Here is a 10,278-nt window from a genome sequence, read left to right as displayed (position 1 = left end):
GTGACCAGCTGACGGGTCAGTGTGTGTGTCGTGCTAACGCAGAGGGTTTAGCGTGTGACCGCTGTGCTCCGGGTTACTGGAACCCTTCATCGCCCAACGGCTGCCAGCCATGTGACTGTGACCCCATCAACGCCCGCAGCGCCACCTGTGACCCGGTACACACACACACACACACACACACTCACACTCACACACACACACACACTCACACACACTCACACACACACACACACACACACACACACACACACACTCACACACACACACACACACACACTCACACACTCACACACACACACACACACACACTCACACACTCATGAATACAGGAGGTTCTGACGTGTGTATCCTCGTGGTTTAGCGCACGGGTCAGTGTCTCTGTCGTCCTGGGATCGGGGGCCGGACTTGCAGCGGTTGCCCTGACAACACGTACGGAAATCCACTGATTGGCTGCAGATGTGAGTGTTTCCTGCCGACACAACCTTCATTCATTTCACACAGCTCACCGTATAGTTAGCTAGCTAGTTAGTTAGTTAGTTAGTTGGTTAATTCATTAGTAAGTTATGTAGTTGTCCGTTAGTTGTTTAGTTGTTAATTGGTTAGTTATTTGGTTGGTTAATTAGTTAGATAGTAAGTTATTAATTTTTAGTTAGTTGTTAGTTTGGTTGGTTAGTTAGATAGTTGTTAGTTAATTCGTTAGATAGTCAATTAGATAGTTGGTAGTTTGGTTTGTAAGATAGTTGTTTCTTAGCAACTTAGTTTTTTTTGTTGGTTTTCAAGTTAGATAATAAATTAGTTAGTAAGTTATTTAGTTGTTAGTTATTTAGTAAAATAGTTGTTAGTTGCCTAGTTATTTGGTTAGCTAGTTTGTTAATTAGCAAGTTAGTTCGTTGTTAGATTGTTAGTAAATTAGTTAGTTAGTTTTTAGTTGGTTAACTAGTTGGTTAGTTTTTTTTTTTTTAATAAATTAGTTAGTTAGCCAGTTAGTTAGTTAGTAAGTACGTTAGTTTTTCGTTTTTTTTGTAAATTAGTTAGGTAGTTGTTAGTTAGCCAGTTAGTTAGTTAGTTAGTTAGTAAGCAAATTAGTTGTTAGGTTTTTTTAAGTAAATTTGTTAGTTGTTAGTTGGTTTGTTTGTTGGTTAGTTAGTTGTAAGTAAGCAAGTTAGTTAGTTGTTAGATTTTTTAGTAAATTAGTTAGGTAGTTGTTAGTTAGCCAGTTAGTTAGCTAGTAAGTAAGTTAGTTGTTCGTTTTTTTTTAGTAAATTAGTTAGTTGTTAGTTGGTTGGTTGGTTAGTTAGTAAGATATTTGATTTCATTTCATTCATATGTATTAATATGCAATTGAATGGTAGTTTATTTTATTTGTTATTAATTGAATATTCATGTAATATTGATATGTGAAGTTTATTATTATATTATGATTTAGTTTACAATTTATGAATTAAATTAAATTGTGTTTGATACGATGTAATTCTGAAAGTGTGCTGCTGGTTTGTGTGTCAGCGTGTGACTGCGAGCGCTCGGGCACAGAGTCGGGCGGCTGTGATAAACGCACGGGCGCGTGCCGCTGTAAACCGGGCATAACCGGCGCCCGCTGTGATGCCTGCGCCCGTGGCCACTGTGCCAGTTTCCCAGAATGCCCGGCGTGCCCGTCCTGCTTCTTCAGCATGAACACTCGGGTGCAGGAGCTCACGCTCAGTCTGGAGCTTCTCTCCAACTCCCTGCTGTCCTCCAGCGGCCGGCCCATACCCAGCAGCACGAGCCGCAGGATCCAGACACTCCAGGACTCCCTCGCACTGATCCAGGAGTCAGTGTCTGTCCCGCCGCAGTCCAGCCGCCTGCTGACCGGAGCCCTGCAGAGACTCGACGCGCTGAGGTAAACACACACACACACACACACTCACACACACACACACACACACACACTCACACACACACACACACACACACACAAACACTCACACACACACACACACTTCAGACTGATGCTCCATCAGAGTTTATCTAAACATGACGTCATCCTAACGTTATTTAGTTAGGTAGTTAGTTAGTTAGTAAAATAGTTGTTAGTCATTTAGTAAAATAGTTGTTAGTTGCCTAGTTAGTTGGTTAGCTAGTTTGTTAATTAGTTAGTTAGTCAGTAAATTAGTTATTTGATTAGTTAGTTAGTTAGTTAGTTAGTTAGTTAGAGTTAGTTAGTTAGTTAGTTAGTTAGTTGGTTAGTTAGTTAGTTAGTTAGTTAGTTAGTTAGTTAGTTAGTTAGTTAGTTAGTAAGAAAGTTGTTACTTTGTAAATTAGTTATTTGTTAGTTAGTTAGTTAGTTAGTTAGTTAGTTAGTTAGTTAGTTAGTTAGTTAGTAAGATAGTTGTTACTAATAAATTAGTTATTTGTTAGTTGGACCAAAGCCCTGCAGAGACTCGACGCGCTGAGGTAAACACACACACACACACTGATGCTCCATCAGAGTTTATTTAAACAGGAAGTCATCCTAATGTTGTTAGTTAGTTAGTTAGTTAGTTAGTTAGTTAGTTAGTTAGTTAGTTAGTTAGTTAGTTAGTTAGTTGATTAATTAATTAGTTGGTAGTTAGTTAGTAAAATAGTTGTTAGTCATTTAGTAAAATAGTTGTTACTTGCCTAGTTAGTTGGTTAGCTAGTTTGTTAATTAGTTAGTTAGTCAGTAAATTAGTTAGTTAGTTAGTTAGTTAGTTAGTTAGTTAGTTAGTTAGTTAGTTAGTTAGTTAGTTAGTTAGTTAGTTAGTTAGTGAGTAAAATAGTTGTTAGTCATTTAGTAAAATAGTTAGTTGACTAGTTAGTTAGTTAGTTAGTAAGATAGTTGTTACTTAGTAGATTAGTTATTTGGTTAGCTAGTTGGTTAATTAATTAGTTGGTTGTTGGTTAGTTAGTTAGTTAGTTAGTTAGTTAGTTAGTTAGTTAGTTAGTTAGTTAGTTAGTAAGATAGTTGTTACTTAGTAAATTAGTTATTTGTTAGTTGGTTAGCTAGTTGGTTAATTAATTAGTTGGTTGTTAGTTAGTTAGTTAGTTAGTTAGTTAGTTAGTTAGTAAGATAGTTGTTACTTAGTAAATTAGTTATTTGTTAGTTGGTTAGCCAGTTGGTTAATTAATTAGTTGGTTGTTAGTTAGTTAGTTAGTTAGTTGTTACTTAGTAAATTAGTTATTTGTTAGTTGGACCGTAGCCCTGCAGAGATCGAAGCGCTGAGGTTAACACACACACACACTGATGCTCCATCAGAGTTGATCTAAACATGACGTCATCCTAACGTCCCGCCGCTCTTCCAGGTCTCAGATGAAGGGTTTGAGTGAAGATTTCCCGTCGCAGCCACAGGACCTAGAGCTGGAGCGGAGTCTGGACGAGCTGCAGGCGCTCCTGTCGTCCCTGCGTCTCGACTACTTCACCCGGAGAGACACCTTCACCAGCGCCGGCGGATCCCACAATGCCAGTGCGTATCCAGCGCTCCGTCTGTAGCGTCTGATTCTTCTGCATGATCACTGATGGAAACCTTCTCGCTCTCAGGTGATTTCTACGCCATTCAGAAGTCGTACGAGTCGTCGACCGATGCCGTCAAGCGAGCCGACGCCACCAAAGACGTCCTGAAGAAGTCAGAGGGATTGCGAGAAAACGCCCTGAGCGGCCTGAACGCCGTGCAGCCCGGAAACACCAAAGACCTGCAGAAGCTGAAGAAGGATATGGCAACACGGCCCAATCTGACACCCATCGCCGCCAAGGTGAGATCCTCGCTGACGGAAAGAGTTAGTTTATAGATGAACGGCTAATATATAATAAAGGCTAGAAGTCTTACGGTGGAGTCTCTAACTTCATCACCGGCGGCCATCTTGTCTCAGGCAGGGCTCCTGATCTGAACACAAATACTCTTATCTCACTGAAATCTGGACGGATTTACAAATGGTTCGGTTTCTTACAAACGTTATTAACGTGGCTATAATTATGGATGCTTGAACAAATTATGAATAATTTTTCATAAGTATGCAGTGTCATAACTACATCTCTGTAGTTTGCCCATACCTGGTCTAGACCCGTGTTCATGACAGCAAAGTTTGATTTCGTTTTAGTCAGTCTATTGACTTAAATGCCATAGTCATTGTTTTTAATTTTCATCGACTAAATATCATAAGATCTAAATCTACAGTAGTATTAGTCGACTAAAATCTGAGTTTAGTTCAATTGTAATGCATTCATTGAGCATTTAAGCATTACATAACCGACTGTTAATTGAATACATGTCAAAACTGACATTTTGACATAGGTGTGTTTTACAGTTCAAGCGCAAAAATACACGAAAGAGAGCTCGATTCACTTTTTTGTTCGTTTTTTTTAAAACATCTATACACTCAGAAAAAAAGGTACAGTTGCTCCTTGGGGAACAAAAAGTATAACTGTGTCTTTAAAAGTACACAATGGATCATTAGGGTACAATTAAACCATTGGCAGGCAAGTTCGGTCCTAGAGAGTCGCTGTCCTGCAGAGTTTGGCTGAAAGACGTCTACAGAAGCTCTTATTGAGAGGTTTAGATGATGATGTTTTATTGAAAATATGTGGTCACCGTTATGGTGATCAGTGTTTTCTTTAGTTGGGCAGTTTGACTGTTGGCTTTTTATGCGAGCTTGTGGTTTTTGTCAGAGTGTTAACAAAACACATAATCTGTTCAAATCAAAGGAAGCCATAAACAAAAATGATCATTAAAACACAATGAGTGAACGAGCTGACTGAGACAAGATGGCCGCCAGGAGCGGATGTGGACCTCCATTGGCCAGCAGCGGACGAGACATCGAGCCTTTATTATGGATCTATGAGTAAAGGTGTGTTCGGCAGGTGTGCGGCAGCAATCGCGTGGAGCCCTGCACTCCGGAGCGCTGCGGAGGCGACCTGTGTCCTCCTGATGGAGCGCCCCCGTGTGGAGCGGAGGAAACCTGCGCAGGAGCGCTGCCCAATGCCAACAGGGCCTTCCAGGACGCCGATGAGGTCAAGGCCAAACTGCAGGAGCTCAACGACAAGATCACACAAGCAGCGGCGCAGGTACCTCATTTACATACAATATGCAAAGTATTGTAAATGTTAGATTAATAAAATGTGTTGAATTACATTGGGAAATATAAAGATGGTACAGCCACACACGACCGGCTAGTACGACTAATAAGACTATTTGATTTTACATTGACTCTGAAATACAGATACAGGAAGCTGAAGATTCAGCCAATCGTGTGCGGCTGACCACTGACAAGCTGGCCAATCAGATCAAGCAGGTGCGATCCGACGTGGACGGAGACCTGAAGGACACCAAAAACTTTATCAGCACACTGAGGGACTTCCTGTCAGGTCAGTAACACACACACACACATTTTGACTTACTGCACACTGCAAAGTATATATTAATTTATTCATAAAGTAGTGTGTGAGGCAGTAGTCTGGCGTTGAGCAGCTGTAGTGTGTAGTGTGGTGTTGTAAAGTGTGTGTTGTCGCCCGTCTCAGAGCCTCACTCAGACCCGGAGCAGGTCCAGCGGGTGTGTGAGGCCGTTCTGGAGGCCCGGCTCCCCCTGACCCTGGATCAGCTGAAGCAGAAGCTGAAGGAGCTGCAGGATCTCACGTCCTCTCTGCCCGACAGCAGCAGCGTCCTCACGGCCAGCGGCCCACAGCTGGACCACGCCAGACGCCTGCTGGACGCGGCCCGCGAAACACGGTACACACACACACACTCATTTCCCTTCTGACAATAACGCTCGACTGGCATCATTATTGTAATGTACACTCACCTAAAGGATTATTAGGAACACCTGTTCAATTTCTCATGAATGCAATTATCTAATAAACCAATCACATGGCAGTTGCTTCAGTGCATTTAGGGGTGTGGTCCTGGTCAATCTCCTGAACTCCACACTGAATGTCGGAATGGGAAAGAAAGGGGATTTAAGACATTTTGAGCGTGGCATGGTTGTTGGTGCCAGACGGGCCGGTCTGAGTATTTCACAATCTGCTCAGTTACTGGGATTTTCACACACAACCATTTCTAGGGTTTACAAAGAATGGTGTGAAAAGGGAAAAGCATCCAGTATGCGGCAGTCCTGTGGGAGAAAATGCCTTGTTGATGCTAGAGGTCAGAGGAGAATGGGCCGACTGATTCAAGCTGATAGAAGAGCAACTTTGACTGAAATAACCACTCGTTACAACCGAGGTCTGCAGCAAAGCATTTGTGAAGCCACAACACACACAACCTTGAGGCGGATGGGCTACAACAGCAGAAGACCCCACCGGGTACCACTCATCTCCACTACTAATAGGAGAAAGAGGCGACAATTTGCACCAAAATTGGACAGTTGAAGACTGGAAAAATGTTTCCTGGTCTGATGAGTCTCGATTTCTGTTGAGACATTCAGATGGTAGAGTCAGAATTTGGCGTAAACAGAATGAGAACATGGATCCATCATGCCTTGTTCCCACTGTGCAGGCTGGTGGTGGTGGTGTAATGGTGTGGGGGATGTTTTCTTGGCACACTTTAGGCCCCTTAGTGCCAATTGGGCATGGTTTAAATGCCACGGCCTACCTGAGCATTGTTTCTGCCCATGTCCATCCCTTTATGAGCACCATGTCCCCATCCTCTGATGGCTACTTCCAGCAGGATAATGCACCGTCACAAAGCTCCAATCATTTCAAATTGGTTTCTTAAACATGACAATGAGTTCACTGGACTAAAATGGCCGCCACAGTCTCCAGATCTCAACCCAATAGAGCATCTTTGGGATGTGGTGGAACGGGAGCTTCGTGCCCTGGATGTGCATCCCACAAATCTCCATCAACTGCAGATGCTCTCCTATCAATATGGCCAACATTTCTAAAGAATGCTTTCAGCAGCTTGTTGAGTCAATGCCACGTAGAATTAAGGCAGTTCTGAAGGCCAAAGGGGGTCAAACACAGTATTAGTGTGTGTTCCTAATAATCCTTTAGGTGAGTGTATGTGAGATGTAATGGATGTGTTTGTGTGGTGTTTGTGCAGAGACGCTGCGTTTGGCATCCAGCAGGACGGAGAGGCCGTTCTGAAGACCATGGAGGACAACGAGGCGGCTCTGGAGGATCTGGAGGACAACATCCAGCAGAGCCTCGACATCGCCAGCTCCGTCAAGAAGGACATCGAGCGGGTCAGTCCCAGTCATGTGTGCGGAAACATCACGAACCACCTCAAAACACAAAGTAACCCGGATTTAACCTGTGTGTCTCAGATAGAGGACGCGCTGGCTCCCGCGGAGCAGGGGATTGTGGGTATCTCAGGGCTGATGGATGAGATCCGCCCCCTGCTGGACGTGTTGAGGAGGGACGTGAGGACAGGAACAGATCTGGCCAACAACGCTCAGGATCAGGCCAAATCAGCTGAAGACGAGGCGGACCGGGCCGCACAGGTACTGGAACACACACACACACACACACACACCGCTCTTTAGCCACAGTGATGTTTGGTTAGTAAAGCCACGTGTGTTTGTAGGCCTTGGAGGAGCTAAAAGACGAGTTTGAGAAGATGAAACGGGCCGCAGGAGAAAACGCTCAGGCAGGCCAAGACGGCGTCCGTCTACTGAAGCTGCAGGAGGAGGCGGAGTCTCTGATGACGGACACCTCTGACATCATGACGGCCCTGAAAGGTGACGCCCACAAAACACCCAGCACACACATCACCGCTCGCATGGTCTGTGAGTGATTGCGAGACATTTTAGAGATGCGAACGAATCATAGTTATGAATCAGTAAATAGATTCCTTTGATTCACTGAATCAATGAGTGGATTTGTTCGATTCTGTGAGTCGATTTAGTGAATCAAATGAATATATGAATACAACTCAAACACTGTTTTTGCTACTGAAGGTTCAACTTTAAATGCAATGTATAATAAAATCAAAACATCCATCCCATAATGTCATGGACACACATTAACACCGGTATGGTTTGTGTGTGATGATACAAACAAATAATTTGATCAGTGATGAATCAATAAATACTCATTTGATTGACTGAATCTGCTTATTTGAATTAGTGTATTCAACTGATTCAGAGTTTATTCAATTGATCAATTCATTCAAATCAGAAATGAATCGATTCTGTGAGTCAAACGAGTCGATTCACTGACTGTAGGAATCGATCCAGTTGCATGAACTCAACTCAAACACTGTTTTTGCTACTGAAGGTTCAATTTTAAATGCAATTTATAATAAAATCAAAGCATCCATCCCATAATGTCATGGACACATTACCACCGGTATGGTTTGTGTGTGATGATACAAACAAATCATTGAATCAGTTATGAATAAATACTCATTTGATTCACTGAATCGGCTCATTTGAAACAATTTGTGTATTCAATTGATTCAGAGAGTCGATTCAATTTATTCATTCAAATCCATGGATCAATTGAATCGAGTATGTGAATCAAATGAGTCGATTCACTGACTATTTCAATACGTGAGGAATCGATCCACTGAATAAGAGTCAGTTGAATGAATTCAACTCAAACAGTGTTTTTGCTACATTTGAAATGTAATTAATAATAAAATCAAAACATCCATCCCATAATGTCAAGCACACACATTACATTTGTAATACATTTTAGAGTGATGATACAGACAAATAATTGAATCAGTGATGAATCAATAAATACTCATTTGATTCACTGAATCGGCTTATTTGAATCAGTGTATTCAACTGATTCAGAGTTTATTCAATTGATCAATTCACTCAAATCAGAAATGAATCGATTCTGTGAGTCAAACGAGTCGATTCACTGACTGTAGGAATCGATCCAGTTGCATGAACTCAACTCAAACACTGTTTTTGCTACTGAAGGTTAAATTTTTAATGCAATTTATAATAAAATCAAAGCATCCATCCCATAATGTCATGGACACATTACCACCGGTATGGTTTGTGTGTGATGATACAAACAAATCATTGAATCAGTGATGAATAAATACTAATTTGATTCACTGAATCGGCTCATTTGAAACAATTAGTGTATTCAATTGATTCAGAGAGTCGATTCAATATATTCATTCAAATCCATGGATCAAATGAATCGATTCTGTGTATCAAATGAGTCGATTCACTGACTTTTTGAATACGTGAGGAATCGATCCACTGAATAAGAGTCAGTTGAATGAATTCAACTCAAACAGTGTTTTTGCTACTGAAGGTTATACATTTGAAATGTAATTAATAATAAAATCAAAACATCCATCCCATAATGTCAAGCACACACATTACTGTATGGTTTGAGAGTCCAAGACATTTGTAAGACATTTTAGAGTGATGATACAGACACATAATTGAATCAGTTATGAATCAATAAATACTCATTTGATTCACTGAATTGGCTTATTTGAATCAGTGTATTCAACAGATTCAGAGTTGATTCAATTGATCAATTTACTCGAATCTGTGAATCAAATGAATCGATTCTGTGAGTCAAACGAGTCGATTCACTGACTATGTAGGAATCGATCCACTGAATCAGAGTCAGTTAAATGAACTCAACTCAAACACTGTTTCTGCTACCAAAGGTTACATTTTTAAATGCAATAATAATCAAATCAAAACATCCATCCCATAATGTCATGCACACATTACCACTTGTAGGGTTTGTAAGAGCAAGATATTTTTAAGACATTTTAGAGTGACGATACAAACAAATCATTGAATCAGTTATGAATCAATCAATAGATTCATTTGATTTACTGAATCGGCTTATTTGAATCAGTGTATTAAACTGCTTCAGAATTGACTCTAATCAGAAATGAATCGATTATGTGAGTCAAACGAGTCGATTCACTGACTATGTAGGAATCGATCCATTGAATCAGAGTCAGTTAAATGAACTCAACTCAAACAGTGTGTTTGCTACATTTGAAATGTAATTAATAATAAAATCCAAACATCCATCCCATAATGTCACGCACACACATTCCCCATGGTAACCGCTGGTGTTTGTGTCTCAGATAAAGAGGCGTCCATACGGCAGCGGGCGGCGGAGATGGAGGAGAACGGCACGCGACTGACCGGTCTGGACGCTCAGGTGGAGAAACTCCGAGACGATATCCGCATTAAAGTCATCGGACTCAACATGTGCCAGGGCTGATCACACACACACACACACACACACACACACACACACACACACACACAGTACACTCAGCGAGGATTCACTGAGCTGCTTACGTGATCAATAAAGCGATGACTGAATCATTGTGTGTCCGTGTTTTCACTGGTATG

General features: G+C 41.4%; 1 protein-coding gene across 1 annotated transcript in view; it reads left to right on the top strand.

Annotated features, from left to right (window-relative positions):
• The window catches only part of lamb3 (laminin subunit beta 3), a 23,483-nt gene extending 13,237 nt beyond the window's left edge, over positions 1 to 10,246 (top strand). The window contains exons 11-22 of the mRNA XM_079807767.1: positions 1 to 155; positions 362 to 458; positions 1,504 to 1,876; positions 3,298 to 3,458; positions 3,533 to 3,744; positions 4,850 to 5,053; positions 5,209 to 5,353; positions 5,507 to 5,714; positions 7,026 to 7,167; positions 7,249 to 7,425; positions 7,509 to 7,662; positions 10,005 to 10,246. The exon at positions 1 to 155 is cut by the window's left edge and continues 39 nt beyond it. Of these exons, the coding sequence (XP_079663893.1) occupies positions 1 to 155; positions 362 to 458; positions 1,504 to 1,876; positions 3,298 to 3,458; positions 3,533 to 3,744; positions 4,850 to 5,053; positions 5,209 to 5,353; positions 5,507 to 5,714; positions 7,026 to 7,167; positions 7,249 to 7,425; positions 7,509 to 7,662; positions 10,005 to 10,144 (2,168 nt within the window). The 3' untranslated portion in view covers positions 10,145 to 10,246. The remainder of the gene's footprint in view (positions 156 to 361; positions 459 to 1,503; positions 1,877 to 3,297; positions 3,459 to 3,532; positions 3,745 to 4,849; positions 5,054 to 5,208; positions 5,354 to 5,506; positions 5,715 to 7,025; positions 7,168 to 7,248; positions 7,426 to 7,508; positions 7,663 to 10,004) is intronic.
• Positions 10,247 to 10,278: the final 32 nt, after the last annotated feature.

The sequence above is a fragment of the Gobio gobio genome (genome assembly GCF_949357685.1).
Source record: "Gobio gobio genome assembly, chromosome: 24".
Taxonomy (NCBI): Eukaryota; Metazoa; Chordata; class Actinopteri; order Cypriniformes; family Gobionidae; genus Gobio; species Gobio gobio.
This window is presented reverse-complemented; position numbering and strand designations above follow the sequence as displayed.